Source organism: Lepidochelys olivacea, assembly GCF_965140295.1.
Source record: "Lepidochelys olivacea isolate rLepOli2 genome assembly, chromosome: 10".
In the NCBI taxonomy this organism is placed as follows: Eukaryota; Metazoa; Chordata; order Testudines; family Cheloniidae; genus Lepidochelys; species Lepidochelys olivacea.
In genome coordinates, this window is record NC_140420.1 from 9,214,809 (window position 1) to 9,240,052 (window position 25,244).

The 25,244-nt window shown below is 45.5% G+C and overlaps 1 protein-coding gene across 3 annotated transcripts; it reads left to right on the forward strand.

Moving 5' to 3' along the window:
* Positions 1–785: 785 nt before the first annotated feature.
* On the forward strand, positions 786–22,457 carry KPNA7 (karyopherin subunit alpha 7). Of its 3 annotated transcripts, none has more exons than XM_084640479.1 (11): positions 786–860; positions 8,200–8,302; positions 12,065–12,202; positions 12,760–12,845; positions 14,581–14,849; positions 15,592–15,674; positions 17,618–17,881; positions 18,408–18,641; positions 19,495–19,677; positions 20,458–20,607; positions 22,226–22,457. In XM_084640479.1, exons 2-11 carry the CDS (start codon positions 8,237–8,239, stop codon positions 22,310–22,312), a joined length of 1,560 nt encoding a protein of 519 aa, XP_084496605.1. In that variant the 5' UTR covers positions 786–860; positions 8,200–8,236; the 3' UTR covers positions 22,313–22,457. The 3 variants fall into 3 exon arrangements, with proteins under 3 accessions (XP_084496605.1, XP_084496604.1, XP_084496606.1); XM_084640478.1 differs by lacking the exon at positions 786–860 and adding an exon at positions 6,030–6,118; XM_084640480.1 differs by lacking the exons at positions 786–860; positions 12,065–12,202 and adding an exon at positions 6,030–6,118.
* Positions 22,458–25,244: the final 2,787 nt, after the last annotated feature.

Sequence of the window (25,244 nt, forward strand, 5' to 3'; positions counted from 1 at the left end):
ATTAAAATATTTTCCTTTATTTTAGTGAGTGATTTAGTCCCTCGGAATTTTAATATTTGGGGGGAGGAAAGTTGTGGGGGATGGTCACAAATGTTTAAATCGTTTCTCTGTTCCTCCCCCCAGCCCATTTATGGGATTCCCCCTGTAAATCTGAGACGGCCCATCGCTGGGTTGTGTTTTTCCCTCAGTTGCACGTAGTTCTTCCTGTTTCAACACATCCAAATATTCATGGCATAGAAAAGATCCCGAGACTAAACGAGAGCTGAATGTTACTGGATCCTGCTATTTTATTCCTTTAGAAAACAAACTCTGTTAAAATTCAAGGAGCTCAGTGATTACACTTCGGCAGTTCAATAAACCAGTGTCCTATAATAACTCTAATACTTAGCTGTGTCTGATGTTATCTTTAAATAATATACCAAACTGTTACTCTGATCCCCTCTGAGATGGCAGAAAGGATGAAGCTTAAGAGGATAAAATTAGTTCCTTAATGTTCAGTCTAGTGTGGAGTTACAGTTCTTTCAGGAATGAGCTGGCTTTCTAAGATGTACACTTATATATCCTGGCTAACGGACATTAGCAGCTGCATTTGGCAAGCGCTAACGGACTCCTACCACTTCCATTCAAGCAGTGCTGGCATTAGAATTTCTGGGGCTCAATTAGCCTGTCAGTTGCATGCATGCAGCTCCCATTGGCTTTGGCCTCCGCAACTGATGAGATAATCAGGCCCCTGTCCTATCTTTCTGAGTGAATACTCCCATTCTTGGCAGAAAAGAGACTGTTAAAGACACTTGGCCTAAAGCCTCATGCCTGGAAAAACACACACAAAGGGACAGATTCTCCTCTTCATATATTCTTGTGTAAGTTATTATTATTATTATGTGCATTATTGTTATATTTTGTCAGCGGCATTGAGTGTCCTGAGCCAGCTTTAGCTAGGATTTGCTGGGACGAAGAATACAAATGGTATCACAGAAAGCAATAGCTGATCATGTAAAGTTGTTGGTATTCACTAAATGTAACATAACCAGTCAAATACCACCAGAGATTTCTCATTCAGCTTCAGTGTCATCTGCTCTTCTCCTTTGTGGTCAGGGCTTTCAGGTTGGAGCATTTATTCTCCAAATTGTTTGGGGAGAGGGTTTAAGTCCATAGCCGTGCAGATGAAAAGTTTTAAACAATTCTGGTGGTGATTTTGATTCCCTCCTGCTGTGCACGCCCCCATGGCCATGAGCCCAGGCCCCCCACCCCAAAGATTGCTCAGTGGGAGGGAAAAGACAGTCTTTTCTGGCACTGGACTCAGGAAATCAGGGTTCAATGCTCAGTTCTGCCATAGACTGCCTGAGTGACCTTGGGCAAGTCTCTTAATCTTCCTGGTGCCTCAATCCCCCATCAGTAAAATGGAGATAACAGTACTTCCTTTCTCCTGGCTTTCCTCAGTCATGTTTACACAGATGGTAAGCTGTTTGGAGCCAGGACTGTCTCTTCCTAGGTGTTCATATGGGGCCTAGCACAATGGGGTGCCAGGTGTCAGAAATCAGGGCCTGAAACAGAGCCAGTCTCCAGGCAATCCATGGCTTGCAGCAGGCTGTCTGATCAGCTGGAGGGGCCAGCAAAGCAGCTCATGCCAGCAGCAGCTTGCTATCTGTTCAGTGCTCATGCACATTATCGTCACTACTCTTGTCCCTGCCAGAGACCCCACCTGGCCTGTTATCCTGCCTGCTCTAGGGGACTCCAGCTTGACTGTTGGCTGTGGTACCCAGTGCCTGACCTCAGTCTCCAGCTCTGACCCTAGCCCCTGGTTTCTGATGCTCAGTTCCTGATGCCTTCTCTAACCCTTAGACCTGACGCTCGCACTGCCCACTAGGCTAGACTGCCCACGTCCCAGTCGCCTGACACTAGGTGCTACAGGAATAATAACAGTAGGTGAAATGAAGTTGAAGGCTGGGGGTGTGAAGGCCACCATTTGTGTGACTCTTAGGCTGACTGGGGAATTAGTAGGGACTAGGAAATTAGCCTTGTTAACCAGAACATCTTTAAGGATAAACCCACATACGATATGCTCAATTGACAGGCCTGATCCTGCCACCCTGACTCTCATTCACAGCCCAGCTGGGGCCAAGGGGGCTACTCCCTGGGCATAAGGGTGATGGATAGGGCTCATAGTTTCCCCTGCCCTCCCTAGCAACAGAACTGAAATGCAGCTGCAGCTGTCCCACCAGCAAAGCACTCTTCTCGGCATCGGATTCATCACTTGGTGACTGGTGCGTCTCTTGGCTTGGGTCCCTGAGTGCGTCACCCGTACCAAGGGGACCCCTGGCACCCAATGGCTTCCTCTGCATTTGCCCGTTTTATCACGAGCTGAACACTTCCCCCCACACACACACAGTGTCATGCTGCATGGCAAATTGTGGGGACTTTTTAGGAGTCTGCTTCCTAAGCATATGTACAACAGGGCCCGCTCCAATCTTGGGTGGGGACTCTAGGTGCTACGGTAATTAATAATAATAATGAGGCTGCTGATGTTCACTTAATGGGCTAGATTGGAATCTCATACAAGATACCCAATTTGAATGCAGTCCCTCTCTTTGTCCCTCTCTTCATCCGGTGAGGTTTCATTTTGCAGAAGGATTGCTCTGAATACCTGCTCCAGAGAACAACCTCACACGAGGATGCCAGGGCAGCAATTGCATGACTTGTCCCACCCCACCGCAGGAATCCTGCACGTTCATGTCTTTCACCCGTAGCATCTTTCATTGCACGCAGCAATGTCAGGAAGCCTATTAAAAAGACATGAAAAGATGGAGGGGGCGGGGAATCAGCCTTTTATCTTCAGGCTTAAAAATGATGTTTTCAAAGCTGTCAGTGGTGATCTAACCCATCTTCAGTACTGGTATAGGAATGCCTGACAAAAAGCTGGCAGGGAAAAAAACCTACTGTACAATTGATCTATTTCCTCTGAGATGCAGGAAATGAACAAAATTACATATATTTTCTCTTCCATCTGATCAGATCCACCTGCTTGGGATACAGAAACCCCAGCACCAGGGCAGAGTTCTTGTGTTTGTGTAGCTGTCAGGATGTGGGTTTTCAGCCTGAGCACACATGACTGAGCTCGAGGGTCACTGTCTTGTCGATTTAAGGTTTTATCTTTCTTACTCTCCATTAGTTGTGATACCCTCTGATTAAGTTTGAAAATAAAACATCTCTATCGATCTTGCCCTTCGCCATTTGGCAAATATTGATCTTCCCCCTGTTCTCCGCAGAGGCCGAAATTAACACGGCTCTTTTTGTGCCTGCTTCTGGGCTTGGCATTCAACACTATTGGCAATTATGTGGTCTGGGAATTAAGCAAAGCTCTGGGGGTGCTTTATTTAGTGAACTTGGGCGTGCTGTCTCGCTCGCTCGCGTTTTCTGTGCTGGCAGTCACGGAGCACTACATAGGATGGGTCTGATTATGCTGGGCAGGTGTGCAGGAAAAGGAAAGGCACCAGGAGAAAGAGAACAGCATAACAATTAACTTCCTCACAGTCTCTTCACTTAGTCACATTCTAAAGCATCATATCCTGCCAAGAGAAAGTCAGAGTCTTCAAGGGTAAAGGAGCTATTTCCCAGTGCCCACCTCTGTTACTTGTAATGAGAAAGTCACATCAGTGTAACTTAAGGTATGAGTTTAAACCCGTTTAGTTAAACTAGTGGGAAAGGTTGTGTGTACCCTCCAAAGTGAGCTGTAGCTCACGAAAGCTTATGCTCAAATAGATTTGTTAGTCTCTAAGGTGCCAAAAGTCCTCCTTTTCTTTTTACAAATACAGACTAACACGGGTGTTACTCTGAAACCTCCTATTTCACTGTAAACCAGACATATTTAGGGTTAGCTTGCACCAATTAGGAATTGACTGAAGCTAAACCAGGACAAGCCACTCTGAAACCAAAATAAAAGGGCCCGCATTGTCTTTTGCACTAGTTTGATTGAATCAGATTAAAAACTAAGTTAAGTTACATTGGTGCTATTTTCTCATGGAGCCAAGGCGAAAGGAAGGACAGAGTGCAACCACTTGACACCTAACACTGATGTTATGGAAAGTGCCGGGGGATCTTTAATGTCCACAAAGAGCAGGCTTCCATTTTGAAGGGCTCCTCTGAAAGACCCCCAATGCAGTAACCTGCTTAGATCTTGTTTCATCTGCCTGGGAAGGAATGGCTAAAATAACCCTTCCTGGGATTTGAACCTGTGAGTCCAGGCAGTCTTAATATGCTGTACATGAGCCCATACATAGGTATTCCCTGTAGTTTACAGAGGTTTCCTTTAAAAGGGTCTCAGTATATGTAATTAACTGGACACGTGGGGCCAAATTCTGCTCCTGATTACACCTGTGCAAACCCCAGGAGGGTTGCCCACTGACTCCAGTGTTGCTACCTCATCCCTAAAACTCATTGGGTCTAGTCTGCTGACTGGAAGCAAGCCCCAGGCATCGTGTCCAACTTACTGAGAAGAGCTCTGTAGCTCCAAAGCTCGTCTCTTTCCCCAACACCTCACCCACCTCGTCTCTCGTACCCTGGGACCAACATGAAGCAGTGAACTCCTCTCTCCCAGGAAAAGATATTATGCAATTTAAAAGTAGATTTTAATTAAACATTTTAAACTCCGAGCTGAGTCCCATACCCATTTAGCAAACACTGGTCTTTTTGTCCCCTGTGTGTTTCTTGATTCAGCTGAAGCGAACATGAATGTTTTGGCTGTAACAACCCCCTGCATCGTGGATGGCTGTCACCTCTGTCCAGTGCTGGGGATCAGCTTGCTGCTCCTGTACACCAAGCAGAGGGAACACAAAGCAGGCTTTCTGGGGCCCGTAACAAAGGGCTGTTGGTAGCTGGCTCTTGAAAAGGATGCCTACCCTGACTGACCAGATCATTGTACCGAACCCTGCTGCAAGTCAGAGCTTTGAGGGCTGTGGTACTTCAGTCCCCTCTGATGTCCGCTACCGGGCAGGGAGGCAAGCATGATTGATAGGCACTGCAAGCACCAGGTCCTTGCTTTTGGAGGGTGGAGATCAACATCCATTTTGAGTAACAGCAGATCACTTTTCTAGGGCTACTGGAAACTGAGAGGGACAATAAAAGAGCAACCTAATGGTTCCTCACCTACCTCTTGCGGCACCTTACTAACAGAGTATAAAGGTAATGGGGTCTCATTGGGGTTCCCTCCACGCCATCCACCTGCTGCATATAGGCAGTCACGCCTATGCCACCTGCATGCAGGCCATTGCTGGCAACAGGCAGCTTCCTTACCTGGCTCTCAATTTTTCAGGCTTTCCTCCTGGGCTCCTTGCCACCCAGCCTTCCCTGCACAGCCAGCTCCCAGGCTGCTGCCTGCCCATTTCTCCCGCTCACATGCAGCCCCTCTCTCTGTACTGAACATGGTCCCCTCTAGCCTCAGATGGCCATTTCCTTTCCTTAAGGGGATTGTGGAGCAGATGGAGAGCCTGCCCCAAGCTTGATCCTTTCCACCCTTGCTCACCCAGGGTGAGAAACTGTGAGAGCAGTTTCATCTCAGGTTCATTTAGGGAAAAGACCATTTCCCAAATTTTCCCAGCTGGTTTTTTGTCTGAACTTTAGCCACGCCGCTTGCCCCTGCTAGCCAAGCAAATCCCAGCACCCTAGCAAAACAGTTAACGCACAACGTAGCCAGTCTGCCTGGACTGGAAAATACCCGCTTCTGGCACCCTCCTAGTGCCGCAGCCCTGTTAGTCCTGGCCTGGCTGGGCCCTAACTTTGATGCAACAGGGTGCATGGCAAAGGGTGGGGAGAGACACTGATGGGTTGGGGATGAAAAGCCCAAAGAGCCAAGCCAAGTCCCTGGCGCGAGAAGGGCTGGAGCGGAGCCCGTGGCTGGGGCCCCTTCTCAATCCCCAGCTGGCAGGGTGATTCCGACCCCCCCCACGCCAGCCTGGCGAAGGTGGAGCCCGGCGTTGCTATGGCAAAAGAATTTTAAGCAATTACGGGGGCGGGTCGGCTCCAGGAAAGAGCCAATCAGGGAGGAGACACGGGTCCGCGGGAGATTAAAGTGCCATCTTCAGGCTGCTGCTGAAGTCTTTGCACAGCGCCCAGGGCTGAGCAGGTACCGGGGGGGGGGGAGCAGCCCCCCATTCCCCTGCCCTTTGCCGCCGCCGGGGGTGGGGGGCTTTGTTGAACGGCTGGTGCCGCAGACGCGGCTGTGGAGGGGCTGTAGCGGGGGTCCCTGCGCCGGCTGGAGGGGTCGCTCGCCGCTTCCACTGGCGCTTGTCTGTCAGCCTGCTGGGGGGAGAGGGGTGCCGTGGGGTAGCCTCCTTCAGTCTGTAGGAGGCCAGGCTCTGCAGAGCTGCTCTCTGGGGGCGCGGCTTGCGGGCGGCTCGCCTGGTGTGAATGCTTGCTGAGGCTGTAGCTAGTCCCTCCTCTCCCAGCCGCTGGGGACAGGTCACTTTCCCCTCCTGCTGGGAGGGCAGAAGTCCTAGGCAGGTTACCGACCTGTTAGGCGGCTCGGGCAGTAGTGGACTAGTTAGTACTAGAAGAGGCTCCCCCTGAGGGAGGCTTTCACAAGTTTTTCATTGGACGTTTAAAATCTTCCTCTGGGAAGAAGCAGGAGCATTTAGTCCCCCCTCCTCATCTCAAAGCTTGTTAGACTGAGCTCTCCCCCCACTATGCAATTCTGTTACAATTGACAAAGAAATGCAGAAATCAAATAAATGACTTGATGGGTGAAAGGTCTATTCTGCTAGTGGTACAGCCAGAAACAAAGGGTTTGATCAGTAAACTGTCCTCCCCTATGTGCATGCAAGTTACAGCTTAAATCCAGCCCTAGGGGTGAAGCCTGTGGAGTTGACTGGCCTCTTCCTCTCCCTGCTGCATGCTGGTAGAATGACTAGCCAAGAGTGTTTCCTCTTAGTGGGTAGCTGGCTAGTATGTACCTGTGGATTTGGCTACTAGTAGCAGTATCTGAGCCTCTGGCTTCTCATACACCTGTTGAGGCGAAATGGCTTTAAATGGTGCCTAAGTGGGAAGCACCTCAAAGGGCCAGCATTTTCAGGCTAGCCTCTCCAAAAGGCTTGGGCAATATATCCCATGCCTGGTGGTGAATGCAAAAAGATAAAACTGGAACACATGTGCAAAACTGCTACACTAGCATGTTTAGAAAGACCTTACTTCTAACATCTCAGCTGCATCCATGATTTCAATGCCGGTAATCCCCTAGGACTGCTGTTGAAGTGTAAACTTGCCTTGCTTCTCCTTTACCAAACTGCTCAGGCTGTTTGGTCACCTGCATCATCTGCCACTGTGAAATAAACCAGCTGGTGGTGTGTACCATGTGCTTTCCCCAGCAGTACGCATCTGAGTTTGTCTGTAGTTGTGGCTAACATTGACCGTTGTGTGGTCTTTTTTTTTTAAACTAAACACTTGTAATCAGAGCTTTGTGATGGGCAAGGCTTCTTAGTGCAAATTGTAACCTTAGTGCAAATTATGACCTGGAAAAATACTTAAATCTGAGCCACTTACTGGCTGATAGTGGTGTAATAAGAATCAACAAATGAATCTGGGAAAATAGGAAAAGCTAGAACACCTCGATTACCTTAATGGTGCAGGCTACCTGGTGGTGTAAGGAAATAGGCTTGCACATATTCAGTCTCTTCATAGTCAGCCCTTTCAACATCATGGATTCTCTTGCATCTGTCTCAAGCTTTGAATGTGTCTAAACTAAAGATGGCATGAGGTAGAATCTAGAGTAACAAGTAATGGCTACAAAAACCTCTTTGGACATGTCTGGGTTCTTTTCCTAGATCTGCTCTGTGCTTAGTGACAAATGTAACTTCAATGGTCTAGTGTTAGTTACTGGGTTTTTGTCAGCGTTCTAAGTGACCCATGTTTGGTTAACTGCCAGGATCGCTCATGCTCTGGAGCATGAGCATTAAATGGTCTTTCCTGTCCCTGTCCAGAAAACAAACTTGTACCTAAACACTGATGCAGTAAAGCGCTTTGTCCCCAGCACATGCAGTTTGGAGTACTAGACTTTAGACACTAGACCATGTTCACAGCCCATACCTGTGCCCGGTGCAGCCTCTCCCTTTAGACCAAGTTAAACCATGTCAGTGTAGCTTGTTGGCTAGTTGCAGTGAAACTACCTAAGCACTGAAACTAAATCTGTTCTGTCTCCAATCCTATCTGCAGGTGAAGCTTTGAACTTGCTCAACAGACAGCTGAAAAGATGCCTACCACAAACGAGCAAGATGAGAGGATGAAAAAGTTTAAAAATAAAGGCAAAGATACAGCTGTAAGTATGGAGGTCTCCAACCAATCAGTGTCCTGACAAATTAATGTGTATGCATGATTCCTCACTAGCTCTCTTCCCTTATGACACAGAACTTGAAAATGTTGACCGTAAGTGGTCTAAACAATATCTTTCAGAATATGATAAAGCATATAACATGAGATTTAGGCTTGGTCTACACCAGAGGTTCTCAACCTGTGGGCTGCTTGTGGCCCACTAAGCATGCAACTGTGATCCATGTGATATCCTCAGGGTCATACAGGGAGTATATATATTGTGTGAATGTGGCCCACATAAACCAGAGAGCTGCATATGTGGCCCACAATGGTAAATAGGCTGAGAACTATTGATCCATACTGTGAACTTCTGTCAATAGAACTACATCGCTTCATGCCCCTGAGGGACGTAGTTACACTAAACAAATCTGTGGTGTAGACTGTTTCTTGGGAAGACGAATTCCTTACGCAGAGAGGAGAAACCTGTCTCCTGGTAGCATCTTCACTAAGCACTACAGTGGCACAACTGCACCACTACAGCTGTATGTGTAGACAAGCCTTAATACAGCAGGAAGAAAACATGCCTTGGGCTTGAAGGAACAAGCTCTAGCTTTAAACCACAAGAGAAACAAACTTGGTAAGAAATCATTGGGGCAGAAAGCTGGCTCTTGAAGCTTGTCAAAGGCAGAGATTCAGCTTTTCAGGTCTGTCAGACTGGAGCTTAAACTGTACTGGACACAATTTTGTGCAGCTTGAAGCTAGCACTAAAACTGTCTGTCTTGGTTTGGGGTTTCTTGTTTGAGTTTTACACTGCCCTCGAAACAGTTATCTGCCTGGGGGTCAAGGCTTTGAAAAGATTGCATAGAATACAGAATTTGAGAGATGGATCTGGGTTTTATTCAGTTGGAACAGTGTTCTCTAGCACTTCCTCTATGGTCCTCTTGTAGAGAAACTGAGGAAAACTCATTTAAATAGTAGGGAAAAAATGCAAACTGACAAGATTTGGGGGCAGGTTTCATAACTGAAGCAACTTTCTCCAGCTGGCGATATCTCAAGATGACAAACCTTTAAAAGTCCTGCCGAGTTTTAAAATAAAAACATCCTGGGGTAAGGAAAATATTTGTAGGGGCTTGTGTAAACTTGAAAGCATCTTAGATTAACCTGAATTGCTTTAGGATAAACTGCCTTGCATCCACATGTTTAATTACATCATCTCATTCTGCTTTAATTAATCCATTTTGAATGCAGATACACTCTAATTTGGAAGGAGTTGCCCTGGAATAAGGTTGGTCTGAGTGCATCCCCATTCTGAATGAGCTATTCTGAGTCTGGCAGTCCTCCCACTGCTATTGCACCCTGCATTAGTGCCCACCTGGGTGGACCCGTCTTACCTGTGTGTGCACTACTGTTCCTGGGTCATCTTGACCAGATGTCATCGCCCTGATTAAATGTTGGTGTGCAGCCAGGTGTGCCCTCTTCTGGAAAGCACGCGTGCTCTCCCAGTCACATACAAATTATAGAAGCCATGCTCCCATGTGGGATAGCAGGAGAGGCGTCATGGGCATTGGTTTGACCAAGTCCTCAAATTCCAGTGGCTTCCAATAGGTGTTCCCCCATACAGTGAGAAAAATCCCAGAACTCCTAAGACTGGTGGTGGATCTCTGTACCATGGGATGTCTGCCCAGAATGCTCTGCACTTACTTTGAAAAAGCACAGTGATGCACGGACTCTGATTCTGTTACAGCACCATAACGCAGCAGTCTGGACCCACAGCTTTGGGAATAGTTATACCTGATTGTGTTTGTCTCAATCAATCTGAAATAACACTCAAGTGGAGCCAAGTCCTTGTACGTGGCTGCAGTGAAGCTCTCTGAGAGGATAACTGTATTGTGATCAGTGTCGGATTTGCATGTGCACCAGAGAACAGTCTGACTATACTGGCATCAGGAATGCCCTAAATGGGGGACTGACAGAGGATGGCTTTATCAAAACTTCCTGATAGGAGGTGCCAGTGTAGACAGAGTTGTGACAGCCTTGAGAGAGGGGAAATGTCAGAACAAGTCCTCCTAAATCTTGGTCTGGAGTTTCCTAGTGAAATGAAACAATCTATGCCAATATATTAGCCTCATTTAGACATGTTAGAAACAGCTGCCGTTCCCCTTTAGCATGTGTAAGGATGCAAGACAAAAGCTGTCCTTCATAAATAATGATGAGGGCAGATTTCTGATGCAGAGTGATCTGAATTGCTTGTAAATTGGGCACAAGCAAACAATGTCTTTAATACAGCTAAATATATCCATCTAGGAGCAAAGAATGTAGGCTGTGTTTACAGGATGTGGGAGTTGATCCTGGGAAGCAGTGACTCTGAAAAAGATTTGAGGGTTGTGGTGGATAATCAGCTGATCATAAGCTCCCAGGGCAATGCTGTCACCAAACTGGCTAATATGATTTTTGGGTACATAAAGAGCAGAATTGCGTGTAGGAAGAAGATTATTTTACCTCTGTATTTGGCACTGGTGCAACCACTGGAACAGTAGCTCCAGTTCTGGTGCTCACAATTCAAGAAGGATGTTGATAAATTGGAGAGGGCTCAGAGAAGAGCCATGAGAACAATTAAATGATTAGGAAACCTGCTTTATAATTGACTCAAGGAGCTCAGTCTCTTTAGCTTAACCAAGAGAAAGTTATGGGGTGATGAGTACCTACATGGGGAACCAATATTTAATAATGGGCTCTTCAACCTAACAGAGAAAGGTGTAACTTGATCCAATGGTTGGAAGTTAGACAAATTCAGACTGGAAATAGTGTTAAATTTACATGGAGGGTAATTAACACTAGAACAAATTACCATGGATATTGATGTATTCCCCATCGTTGGCGATTGGATGCTTTTTCTAAAAGGTATGTGCTCCAGGAAGCATCTTGAAGTTGTGTGTCCTGACTTATACATAAGCCTTGCAGAATTCAATTTTCATGTCTTTTATGATTTTGACAGAATATTGCTGTTTGGTTTTAAGCATTTTTAACTTTAAACATTCAGTTTCAGGAAATCATCTGGGGGGGGTGTCAGACAATTACTTAACAACAAGTGTTGAGATTCAGAAAAAGCTTTAAGCACAAATTGTCTGCATCACATGTCAAAATATATAAAGTAAATATTCTTAATCAAACTAGAATTTCTCAAATAGCACTTTTCTTTCTTTGCCTGTTGAATTTTCAATTGATATTTTTTCCACTGGTTTGTGTGTGGATGGTGAAATTGACACTTGCAGACAAAAATGCAATCTTTCCAAACTTAATTATACAGGAGGTCAGACGAGATGAACAACAGTGGTCTCTTCTGGCCTCGTAATCTGTGAATCCGATTTACCTTAATTTTTTCCAGGATAGCACTAAAGCATCTCCCACAGGAATATCCTCTGCTCTGGTGACTAGGAGAGCAGTTGCAAAGGTAGCTTCATGGCTGATGGCAGATCATTACAAGATTCCCATTTTTGGTCTTGCAGCGTAACTCAACTTGCTATGATCCCCCTACCCCAATAACTATTGTAGTTGCCAATCTGTCGTGTGTAAGACTTGTCACAATATTTGTGAAGCTACAAAGCTTTAAGTCGAACAGGAAATCTGAGCAGTGCACTTGAAGACTAAACTTGGGATAGAAGTCAGATCACTTCCTAGAGAAATAATGTGTGCACTGCTATGAAACATCGATTTTTCAGAGCTCACACTCACAAAACAGCTTGTAACATATGGCACTCTTCCTTCATAGGCAATGAGACGCCAGAGGATGGAGGTTAATGTAGAACTTCGGAAGGCCAAGAAAGATGAACAGATCCTAAAACGAAGGAATATTTCTTTCTCTTCCATGGGGGAGAGTCTTTCTCCAGAACAAGAGAAAAAGAATGCAGTGAGTACAGTGCACTACTGTGCAAAAACCATTCTAGCTGCTAGACTCAATGGCCAACCTAACTTGCATAGTGACTTAGTTGCTAGCCACTCTAGTGTTCACTGCAACATCTGAGCAGCTCACAAAGTCCTAGTTTAAGTGACTCAGTTCTACAGGAAGAATATTAAAAAAAAAAAAACACCAAGAAAGGGGATGTCTGAAAACTTCTTCTAACAGAAAGTCTAACATACACCATTGGAAGATAGAACTGGCAAGAACCCAAGCTGGCTACTTGAGCAGTGAATGCAATGTGATAGCTGATAGTCTGGCTACACTGGAACCTTCTCAACAAACTTTCAGAACTTACGACCTTAATCCTGCCTGGCACAAGGGATCAGTTACATCTGAGGTTTTCATGGACTTTCTTCTTCTCTCATCCTGAAACTGCACTGCATGAAGGATGGCTATTTAGACATGCACTAGTGACCGATTGGGCCTAGGCTTCTATTTGATTACACAGCTTAAGTCTGCGTCTTGGCTTACCTTGTCTGACTCTTAATCTCATTTCTCCATGACAGACTGCTCAGCTCTCCTTGGAGGAAATAGTTCAAGCTGTGAATGGGAACAATCCTGAGCTTCATCTGAAGGCCACTCAGACAGCCAGGTATGTTGTAACAGTTTTCTGTGGAATAGAACACACACATTGATGTAGTGTCCATTTGTGCTAGAGACCTGTTCCCTGCTCAAGAGTTTTACTGCAGACCTCATTGAAGGACTAGAGAGGATGGATTGTCCAGTGGTTAGGGTATTGGCATAGGACTTGACATCTGTGAAGTCCCTACTTCACCAGACTTCCTGTGTGACCTTGGGCAAGTTGCTTAGTGTGTCTGCCTCAGTTTTCAATCTGTAAAATGGGGATAATAGTACTTCACAACACAATTGTGAGGAAGGGAAGAAATCAGATTGAGGCATTCAAATACTGCAGTAATGGGGGGCAGGAGGGCAAGGATACAAAAGCAAGAATCCAAAACATAAGGCAACTCAAACATTAGCCTGTGTAGAGGTAGAGTTGCTTCCTTGCTAATTCATGGATGGGGAAAGGGATGATTCTTTGCCTTCCATAAGCAAGTGAGAGTGTTGGGGGGGCCAAGTGGAGGGAGAGGGGGTGGAAGAAACCAATCAATGTCTGAAGCTCAGGTTAGAACAGTTTAAAAACTGACTTTAATGTCTGAGGGGACAAGCACTGTGAAGGAACACAGAGGGTTAAGTGTCTCCTCTCCTCAAAGGGTTAGGCCTGTTTTGAGGTGCTACTCTTCCTTCAGGCCACATAGCAGCCTCCCACCTTGGCCTTCAGAAGGCAGAGGGATTGCTGTTGCTGCCTCCACTCACTGAAGGCTCCTCCTAGCTTCTTCTGCTGACTCTACTCCCTCGACAAGGGTATGATACGTCTGCCAGAATGACTAGGGCACGTCTATACTGCAGTTAAACCTGTGGCTGGCCTGGACTTGCAGGGCTCAGGCTAAGGGGCTGTTAATTGTAGTGTAGATGTTCACAGGAGCTTGAGCCTGAGGTGGGAGGGTCCCAAAGGTCAGGCTGCAGTCCAAGTCTAAACGTCTGCACTGCAGTTAAACAGCCCCTTAGCCCAAGCCCCTGGCATGAGCCAGCTGTGGGTGTTTTTTAATTGCAGTGTAGATGTACCCCAAGAGCCTTCCTAAAGGACCCATGGTGGTTGATAGGCAGTGCAGTAACTTTGCTCCTCTGGGGACTGGTTCAAATGCATTTGCTTCACAAGTGACCAACTTGACCTCTACTAGTCCCAACTTGTGCACATAATTAAAACAACTTGAAAACTAGATGTGACTGACCCCTTCAAGGAAGAGGAAGGCAGCCAGTCTTCCAGGTGCATGGCAGAGCTGATCCGCAATTAGCTCTTGAATGTCGCAGGCAAAATCTCAACAAGCTGTCGGTAGTCAAACTGGGAGACTGTATCAGAAAACAAGTCTTCTAAAGGATGCCCCACAAAAAGCAGTAAGCTTTAAACAGGAAAGAGGGAGCATTACTGCTCTTGTTAACATGTTCTCTGGTTGCTACTGCACTGAGCCATAAACAAATCATGATATTGCTACCACCATGACCTCTTGAAGACCTGTGTTCTACAGTGCTTTTGTAGAAGACTAACTCTTGGATACACAAACAAAACTACTGTAGGATTTGCCTAAACTAGATGCTGAATTCAGTTTTCCTGTAGTGAGAGCTACAGAGCTTGTCTACTCACTGTGTAAAACACTCCCAGGGTCTCTCTCACTATCTGATCTATAGGATTGTGGTTCATCAAGATTTCCCACTGATGGAGAGAATTTACCCTAAGATGCCATTTCCTGTCTCCTGTCTCCCCACAGGAGGATGCTGTCCCGGCAGAGGAACCCACCTCTCAATCAGATTATTGAAGCAGGGATTATTCCCAAACTGGTGGAATTCTTGAGCCGTAACGATAACGTTACCTTGCAGTTCGAAGCCGCGTGGGCACTGACTAACATTGCTTCTGGAACATCTGACCAGACAAGAGCTGTTGTGGAGGCAGGTGCTGTCCCAGCCTTCGTAGCCCTCTTGTCTTCTCCACACATGCATATCAGTGAACAGTCTGTGTGGGCACTAGGTAACATAGCAGGTAAGAGGTGCTCTCTAGCTTTCACAAAATGGTGACCTGTGCAAGGGCTCTCCTTTGGAATGCCTCCAGATTTTGCCTTGTGATCAGTGTTGCCTTGGCAATAACCTCATGCCCTCTAGCCTTAATGGAACTAGATATCTAGGCTTCTCAAGATAAAGCCTAAGGTAGAATAAAGACTAGGGTAGAACCAATAAATCCATCTATCCAACCTTGTGGTATAGGCAAACCCCTTCGGCACACAGATGTTGGCTAACAACCCTTATTGAGACCTCAAATTCCTCTTGTAATGAAGGCAAGTACTCAGTTTTTATTTTCCCCCCATATCTGCCTCTTCTACCACTCCTTCCTTGCCCAAGAGAGCATGGTTTTGATTTTCTTAAAATTCAGTTGGTGTAAGGGGGGAAAAACTGTCTGGCCACTGAATCCTCACCAACTGAAAACAAACAATACTTTATAGCTCTAACAGGAAGTCCTTGTGGCACCTTAGACTAACAAATTTGTTAGCCTCTAAGGTGCCACAAGGACTCCTTGTTTTTGCTGATGCAGGCTAACACGGCTACCACTCTGAAACCTGTCTCCATTTATGGCTCTAGTTTGCCTACCAATAATAGACCACCTCATCACCTACTGTTGGTGGCAGGTGTAGATAGGACTTGTAGTAATGTTCTTTAACACAACAGGAAGATGTCTGGCTGCTAGATAAGACAACTGTCAACAAACCATTCTGCTCTTCTCCACACAGGTGATGGCCCCATGTACAGAGACTCCCTTATCCACAACAATGTGATTCCTCCTCTGTTGGCTCTGGTGTCACCTTCTACTCCTGTAAATATTCTAACTCCTTGAATTAGTAGCTGTTAATCACTTGACTAATTGCTGAACTGTGACTACTAATCACTTGTAACACAGTCAAATGTTAACCCATTTGTGTAAAGGTGGAATGGGCTCTGCTCTTGAGATAAAACTGTTGGAGGAGGGGCTGGAAGAAAAGGATTAATTAGTGGCTTGTGATTGGCTAACTGAAGACTTCCACTGGATACAAACTAACAAGGATCTGACTGCTTTCACCTGTCAGATGTTGATTTGGCTGTCTAATGGTGGCAAATGTGTAGAGGTACCAAGTTGGACCCCCTGCACCTAGATCTAAGGAACTTTTTCCATTCTAGGTCTCATCCTCTTTTAAACCTTTCCACTGGTCCAGTGCTCAGTAGCAAACAACTGTCAGAATTAGATAGAAAGTGGTGAGATGCTGAATTGTCACTCCCCACCAAAGGATGTGAAGGGGGCGGGAGGAAATGGCTAGTATTTGAGCTGGTGTTAAATGCTTCAAAACCAGTTACTATACATGAAGACAGTTAGTCCCTACCCCAAAGAATTTAACACCTTGGCTCAAAAACCAAAAAAACCCCAAAATAATAAAGGGGGGTTGGAGGTTGGCAATGCAGGTGTATTATAAATCACTTTATCTGCAAACCCATGTGAGGGATCCACTAGACAGTTGCTTACCACATAACTGTCAAATACACACTTCCCTGGACCAACTGCTTAGTCTGACCCTGCTGAGGGTTTCTGAGCTGATAACTGTGTCTCCAAGGCTCCCCTCCTCCCAGGAAGGGCTGAGGCTTTATATAAGATGCTCCCTGGGAAATGGCAGGGTTAGGGCTGGGCCTAGTGACCTGCATGGATGCCTAGGGCAGGGTGTCTGTAGGGCACTGATGCCCTATATTGCCCTTTCCTATGAGTAGAATACAGGCAGGAGAGCCTGCTGTACTCCTCCAAGGTAGAGGAGGGGCAATTTAGGGCAGTGTTAAGCAAACTCCTTCCCTTAGATCAGTGGTTCTCCAATTTTTGTATTGGTGACCCCTTTCACATAGCAAGCCTCTGTGTGCAACCCCCCTTATAAATCAGACACTTCTTAAAATTTAACACTACTAAAATGCTGGCGATGAAATGGGGTTTGAGGTGGAAGCTGACAGCTCATGACTCCCCACATAATAACCTTGTGACCTCCCAGTTTGAGAAGCCCTGCCTTAGATACTCCTAGATCTTGCAGTATTTCTCTTGCTGCTGCATTCCTGGATGTTCTCGCACACTCTTGCCTCCTCCCAGGGAACAGCGTGGATAGATTGTGCATAGAAAACATAATATGGTAAATGCAACTTTGTGAACCCAGATGTTGCTGTCTTTCAGAAAGTCATTGCTTTCCTCCTGCTGTGATGAATATGGTCTGCACAGCACTAGCTATTCATAGCCTCTGTGCACAGTACATTAGATCAGCCAGTCTTGCCCATGCTGAAAAACCAACCACTCCAGTTCTGATCTGGATAGGGGATTACTTCATAATCTTGGTCCCAAAGTCAGGCAAATGCTTGCCTTGGAAATTGGCATGTTACAAGTTAAATGCCAAACAGCTCTAGTTAAAAATCTCATACTGTTTTAGTATCTGTTTGAGACTTCTCACCAGGTGGCAATTTAACATGGTGGAAGGAGGCTGCTTTCTTACTCTTTCCTAATCTCAGATGGGAGGCACCCTATTAACTAATCTCCCATCTTATCCTTTCTCCCCCACCCCCTGCCTCAAACGTCACAGAAACCTGCCACTGGCTTTGCAGGATTCCCCTACACTGACTATCTTTGCTGTTCCCCTCTAACTCATGAGGAAATGCTATTAAATGGGGCAAATGCACCATTTCTAGAGTGCTTCCTTTCCCTGGCCTTAGCTTTGCAGACTCAGTCTTTGTATGAGAACATCCTCCCTTGTTTTTCAGGTTGGGTTCCTGCGAAATATAACGTGGACACTGTCAAACCTCTGCAGGAACAAGAACCCCTACCCTCCCCTTGAGGCAGTGAGGCAGATCCTGCCAGTGCTCATTCGCCTACTGAAACATGAAGATAAGGACATTCTCTCTGACACGTGCTGGGCTGTTTCCTACCTGACTGATGGATCCAATGATCGCATCCATGTGGTGGTGGAGACAGGGATTCTCCCGAGGCTGGTGGAACTCATGGGCAGTCCAGAATTAAGTGTTGTGGTATGTAGAGCACATGGCCTATGGCAAGGAATACTCATTCTTTCATGAACCTCACTCCTCCACAAAGGCACAATTCAGTGCTACAAAGGGAAACCTAAAAAGCAAGGCTCTTCCCTTCTAGGACTGGAATCGGAAGCATGCTGAAGGCAGGAGGGAAACAAATGTATCCTTGTCCACCATAACAGGATTGTCCTGCTCCCTAGATTGCAGAGGTAGCTCTGCTGCTGATCCAACACCCTGGTCTTGCTCCTTTATGGTTGCATGACATAAAGGTTTAACAAGCCAACTTCCTCTGAAAGTGGAACTTGTCTTGAAGGTAGGACACCAGAGTTGTGCACTAGTTTATGGCTGCATGGGCCAGCAGCATGAATAACCTTTTCTACTGGTCAGTAAGGGAAAGACCAACATTGAGGGGAAACACTTGTTAGTCTTTGGCAGGTACCCCAGACTTAAACTAGTTCTGCCTCTTGGGTGACAATCTCCTCATCTAGCTCATTCAGGGAGTGAATCATTTCTCTCTGTCTAGACCCCTGCTCTACGTGCTATTGGAAATGTAGTCACTGGGACAGATGAGCAGACCCAGATGGTCATTGATGCAGGTGTGTTGGCCGTCCTGCCACAGCTCTTGCAACACCCAAAGCCAACTATACAGAAGGAAGCAGCATGGACTCTCAGTAACATTGCAGCAGGACCTTGCCATCAGATCCAGCAACTCATTACCTGCGGACTGCTACCTCCCTTGGTGGAGCTGCTAGATAAGGTACAGGAGAAAGAAAAGGAGTATTTGTGGCACCTTAGAGACTGACCAATTTATTTGAGCATAAGCTTTTGTGAGCTACAGCTCACTTCATCGGATGCATGCTGTGGAAAGATCCACAGCATGCATCCGATGAAGTGAGCTGTAGCTCACAAAAGCTTATGCTCAAATAAATTGGTCAGTCTCTAAGGTGCCACAAATACTCTTCTTTTTGCAAATACAGACTAACATGGCTGTTACTCTGAAAGGTATGGGAGAAGCAGTGTGGGTGACGTGTGGTGCTGGGATGACCACTACCACAAAAGCAGTGCTGAGTTAATAAAAGCACCATGCTTCCCACTTCTAGTCAGACTTTGTTTGGACTAAGAGGAACAGCACATTCTGCTCATCCTCTTGAGGTACTCTGGCCTGTTTCATGTGCCTTAAAACTGCAAGGGAGCTGCACACTTTTCTCACATGCCCCTCATAGAAGCATGCAGGTACTCTTTCCCTATGACTAACCTCTTTCATACATCTCAAGTGTCAATGACTTGTGCCTGCTGATAGTTGTGGGGTGGGGAGGCAGAGTGAGGGCAGCTGGCTTCAGCAGTGTTACTGAGCATGCTCAGTCCATATGAGCATGCTCCGTACAAAGCCAAGCAGCAAATCAGGCGGGGGGCAGATTTGACCCTGCATGCCCCCCCATATGTCACCTCTACAAAGCTTAACTTAATTCAAGAACTAAGCAGACTCCTGAGACTACAGAGTGCTTAAGCAAACTGCATATCAAGGAAACTGTCTAGTCCTTTTCCACTTATTACATTTTATAGATACAGCTGACTGGATCTCCAAGTTCTAACATGCATCTCTCTTGCAGGGAGAATTTAAAGCTCAGAAAGAGGCCGTGTGGGCAGTAGCCAACTTCACAACAGGAGGCACTGTACAACAAGTGGTGGACCTTGTCCAGTATGGGGTCCTTAAACCTCTGCTCAATCTGCTCTCTGCCAGAGATGGCAAAACCATCCTGGTCATCCTTGACACAATTTCAAATCTCTTCTTGGTAAGATCTTCGTTTCCAATGGTGGCCTTGCTTTTTTTGTAAGTGGTGGCTTTTCCCTTGTGGGGGGGCCCTCAAACTTTTATGCACTAGGGTCACACCTTGCTTGTGCACATGGATCACCAGTATTGGCCCTACCCTTGGAATAGGCTGTAAGCAGTACAAGAATGCAAGTGTTGCCCCCCAATGACAACTAAATACCAAAAACTTGAGCTGACTTAAATAAAGTTAAAAGCAGTGCTAAGAGGAACAGAGCTGTAAGCAGGAATCTGTGCTTGTCTTCCTTCATAAGAGGATGAAACATGCTAGTATGGCACTAAGTATCCTGTGGCCATATTGGCCCACCTCTAGAAATAAAATCCATTCCTATTGACCTGTTGTGTAACAGCACAGGAGTAAAGGGTTCTTGAAAACTAAATCTTAATATGTAAATAAAAGCACTGAGGTTAACAACTAAAGATCAACTGATCCCAGAGGATTATAACTAAATCCCATGGAGCCAAGTACTTATTGTGTGGTTTAATTTTTGTAAATACCTGAGTTTGAGGCCTCATTCTTGTAGCACTGCAGGATCCAACTGGAGAGCTTGTAGCTCATAAATGAGTTGACTGTCTTCAATACTTTAGTATACAGGAGTTGGTACTCAATGGATAGTCCCAGAACAAGGTGCCATCTGATGGAGTTAAATTATACTGTCACCAGATTAATTTTTTCAGCATGTCAAGAAGGCACCTCATGGCAGCTGATACCTAATCTCCTTGCTCCTTCTCCCAACATCCACAGGCAGCTGAGAAGCTGGAAGAGACAGAAAAGCTGTGCTTTCTAGTGGAGGAACTTGGTGGCCTGGAGAAAATTGAAGCACTGCAAACCCATGATAATACCATGGTTTATCGAGCTGCTTTAGGTCTCATAGAGAAATATTTTGCTAGTGAGGTATGTGGACACTGTCAACTGTTCTCCCCATTCTACCACTTGAAAGTAGTAATCACATGTGATCTCTGAATAGTATCTTGTGCCAGGTGTCTCCATCCAGGCTTTCAGGACCCTGAAACAATCTTGAGCTTCTGCAGTTTGTTAGCCTCAGACTGTGCCATTATTCAGTTCACCAGGATCCGTTACTGATCTGGACTCCAGAAGCTCATGCCCAACAAAGTCAACCAGATCCTGTCTTGCTTCTGGAGTTCCTTTTGGCTATCTCCAAATGACATCTGTTGGAATTATTCAAGATTTATATGAACTGCAAATGTACATAGGCTTTACTTATTTAAAGCTTAGCTAACTTATTGTCATGAATGGAAGACCAGACTAAACATCCTACTCTAATTGAGAACTCTTGTCAAGCTGCTATTCCTATAGGTAGAGGGTCAAATCATGTTAGTTCACAACAAATCTCCCTCTAGCAAAGGTTAAGCTTAGAACACTGGCCTTATGCAGGAACTCTAAAGTTACGGTTACTGTTGTATGTGGGGAGGGGAAAATGATACAGGGTACTTAGCCCTGTCTAGCAGCTCATGTGCCACTATGATTTAACTGCAGTTACAGCATTTGTGCATGCACAAACACAGAGCATAGCTGTGCTGCTAAAGTATCTGAAATGTATTTATAACATTAGGCTTAAGAGTGAACACTCATCAAGATGAATTGGGGCACCTTTAAATGACAAGCTTTTTGAGCAGGGCTTCTCATACCAGTCTGTACAGTGCCCAAGCACTGTGGGGCCCAGATTCTGACTAAAATCTCTAGGTGCGATATCAGCATAATGTTCATATCCCAAACCCTAAGGTCTAGAAACTATTGTTAAAAGGAACACTCATCATGACTAAAATCCTGCAGTTTATAGGGTAGCTGTTCTGGGTAGCTGACCCGAATCTTGAAGGATTAGGGGCACAGGAAGAAGTCTGTTTTTGCCATCTTCCTTTTGAAGACACTGTCAGGCTGTAACAGCAGTGATCAGAACTTGAGTGAACCCTGATTCTACTGCTATGCTTCTGTGAGACACTTGACCTGTAGCCATGACAGTCAGCCCATCTACACAATCAATACAGGAGGCCTAGAATATCACTGCTTTGTGCAGTACTAGATGGCTTGGAACAGCACCTGAACTAGTCCCTCATCTTCATGGCACTGGCAGGGAGATGACTGATCTGAGCATTCCACTGCTATAAGAAACGAGTCATTTAGTCAAGTCAAATGGCCAGTCTCCATTGCATGAAATAGTCTTAACTAACTGCCCCCGATATGTTCACACTACAGCTGGAAGCAAGCTCAGGCAGCAGCTTGACCTCACAAGCCCATCCAACTTCTTGGATCGGAGCAAGGATGGCAAGCTGCAGTCTCTTCCGCTATTTCTAGTGTACTAGATTGAGTGAAGCCAGTCAGAGTGTCTGCCTACTTGGGCTGGGAGGCTTGCTCCCAGCTGCAGCTTAGACCTACCCTGAGTACTTTCTAGATTTTAGAAGAGCAACAAGAGGGCATAAACTTGGGCCACGGCAATCCCAACAAGCTGCTACTGCCACTATCATTCAGCTGAGGAGTATCTGTCTTTCTCTAGGAGAATCCAAACCTGCAGCCAGAATCTGACCAAGAAAGACCAACCTTCAACTTCTCAGCAGAGAAACCGGATTTCTACACCTTCTAAAGACAAAGCACCACAAAACACTGAGATGGTGGGTGGAGGTGTCCTCCTGTCTGGCAGCCAAGCCCTTAAAGAGGAACAAAGATGTTTAGTCTTTTTTTGTATTTCTGAAATCTGACAATAAATCACACTTTCTGGATTTGTACTACATGCTTCTGAAGCCTCTTTCCAAATCACTGCTGTGAATGTCTTCAACAGGGTCTGTCCTAATCTCTCACTACTGGAGTCTAACAGACTGGTTTTCAGGCAAGGGGCATGGATGGAAAATTCAGTCCACCTCATTCACAAAGCAAAATAAAAGCATTCTTAAGTTATACTCAGACTTCGTAAGAGAACACCCTGCTGCTTAGAGCATTAGAATAAAGCAAACTTTTATCTAGCCACATGAGATAAAATTTTCAAGTAAGCTTGGATGTGACTGAAACCTCCTTAGCTCTAAAATAAGCGATTTAAAGAGTTTCCATCTCGTAGGTGCAAAAAAAAAAAACCTGACCAACAGAAGGAAACTAAGGGCACTCTTTCGTGGTTGACCTAAGCATCTGCTAAAGAAGATTTGTACTTTCTAAAACTGGCCTCAGTTGCTGATGGCCTAAAATGAGGCCTGAACAAGTAGAAGCTGCTGACTTTATCTCATAGTAGTGGCAAAACTAGCTGTTGCAGGCAAGCCACAGCTTGCCTCAGGGGCCAAAAAAATAAGTTTGAGCCCATGTTTACTGTTGGAGTTTCCTGCTAATTTGCCAATGGCAGCTGCATTTTGAGCCATGTTAATGGAAGTTACATTTCCCTGGGGGGATCAGGAGGAACTAGCTCTTCCATGTTCTCATTGCAGGCTGAGCATGGGGTGTACAGGCTAGGGTGAGAAGAGAGAATACTCCACTGTACAGCTTTTAAAACTGGTTCCATGAGTCAGTCTAATGTGTACCTGTACTATAAAGATAATTAGCTTGATTAAAGCACAAGCATGTACTGAGGCTGCTTTTCACCAGGCTCTTTGCATAGCAATTATGCATTTCATTATATGTAGCCTGAAGGCATTACCTATTTCACTGAGACTATCTTTTTAGATAACCATGAATTTAGCAATTTCTGTTTTGCTAGTCCAAGGAACAGCTGTCTGCAAGAATAGGCCCCTTGACTGTATAGTGACACTGGCTTTGGAGGAAGCCTTATTGTCTAGTTCTCAAACTAATACTCTTCAGAGCAGGAGCTGCATGACCAGGACTCCCAGCTCTGATGGGGACTAGAACAGTTAAGATCTCTACCCTAATTATTGCCTTGATTTAAACATAGCTTGTTATAGCATCCAACTTCTGAAGCCCTTGTTCTCATAGTAATGTCACACTGCAGAGGTCTGATCAATCTCTATACCAGTGGTACCCAAAGAGTGGTCTATGAGTCTCCTGCTGACTAGTAACAGGATAGCTTTTAATGCTGAGGGGAATAAAACTACATTAAATGCTCTCAAATACTAATCTAGGCAGTGAGTGTAGCTGCTGCAACATTGTGTAGACTACTTCCTGCTGGCAAATAGATGGATAAAGCAGTCCATAAGACTATCTAAGATCTGGCCTACCTCTCTGAAGTCTATTTCAAACAGGTCCTCATGTTCAAGGATGAACTTCAGAATTCCCAACCCCTCAATGCTTTCACACAGCACCAGGAGCTGCAGTTAGTAGTACAGAAGATGCCCTCAACTGTTTGAGGGTGAATGATCTCTCAGTGCTTCATAGAAGGTAAACCAGGGAAGGAATGAGTCTCCTAGAAGACTGCACTGTTCATAGCACTCTAATGAACTTTATCCTTCAAACCTCTTCATAAGAACTGCTTCCAACACCCCAATTCAGGAGTTAATAGCAGAAACCATAAAGTGTCCTAGCTATGGACTTGGTCTTCCATTAATAGATGCCTGATGCTCTGACACTTCAGCTCCCTGATGTTTATCTTCTATAAAGCAGATTCTGCTGCAGGCCATGAGGAGGTGGTGGTGATAGAAAAGGGAGGGGCTGGGCAGAGGGCATCCGAACCTTGGTGTTTGCAGACACTTCCTGTGCCTGTAATTACTTGACTCTACGAAAGGCTGCCTGTGGTGTCCAAATGAAAAATACATCACAGCTTCTTCCTCCTATGCTTTTTCTCCTAATTAACAACTCTTGCCTAAAGACCCTCTCACAGAGCAGATCAAGAACCTGCCTATTCATTCCCACATGCAGTATCCAGTCTTCTGTAGAAAGCAATCTTGGTTTGGGTGGCACAGCAACTAGGCTTGAGCAATGCTAACCTCTAGCTAACTCATTTGACTATAGCCCCAGGCAGTTATAAATGAAATCCTTGCTAGTTGAAAGCCATGTGCAATATGAGGCTGCCTCAGTCCTGGTGCAGAGGGTTTGCCCCAGCCTTATCCAGCTACTACAACAATGAGGGCAAGGGTGATGTGGCAGTTGGACATGGTGCAATCTCAGTTGGAGCCATTGCTTCCATCATAGAACTGTGACCAGTTGCCAGGGGAGCTTGCATGGCCCCTGTCTAACTCAAGGGACATTTAAGTATTGCAGAAAACCCCAAAACCAGAAACTTCCCTAGCAGGACTGGAATATGCTGGAAGGCAGATGAACATCGGTGATGAATTTGCTTGAGGTAGATCTACACATGCAAGTGAGACTGCAAAACAGATGGGCATGTGTGATATGTCTAGTTACCTTTTGACACCCTACGAAAAAAAGAAATTAGGCCTTGGATTATTCGCTCTGTGCTGGCCAATCACAAGCCGCAGTGACAAACACTTGAATGGCATGTGGGACAGTTCAGATGGCTGTGATGATCATGAGATGGGAAACAGGTATAGCCATAACTACAGAATAAAAGCTACCGCATAAAGGGTAGGTATTATCTTGATCTTCTAATGTCTGTAGGAGTAATGGCTACCCTATTGGTGATT

Coding starts and splice junctions, on each gene's coding strand:
- KPNA7 (XM_084640479.1), top strand. CDS start 8,237: ATGCCTACCACAAACGAGCAAGATGAGAGGATGAAAAAGTTTAAAAAT. Junction 8,303..12,064: donor ATAAAGGCAAAGATACAGCT/GTAAGTATGGAG, acceptor CTTCCTTCATAG/GCAATGAGACGCCAGAGGAT. Junction 15,675..17,617: donor TGGTGTCACCTTCTACTCCT/GTAAATATTCTA, acceptor CTTGTTTTTCAG/GTTGGGTTCCTGCGAAATAT.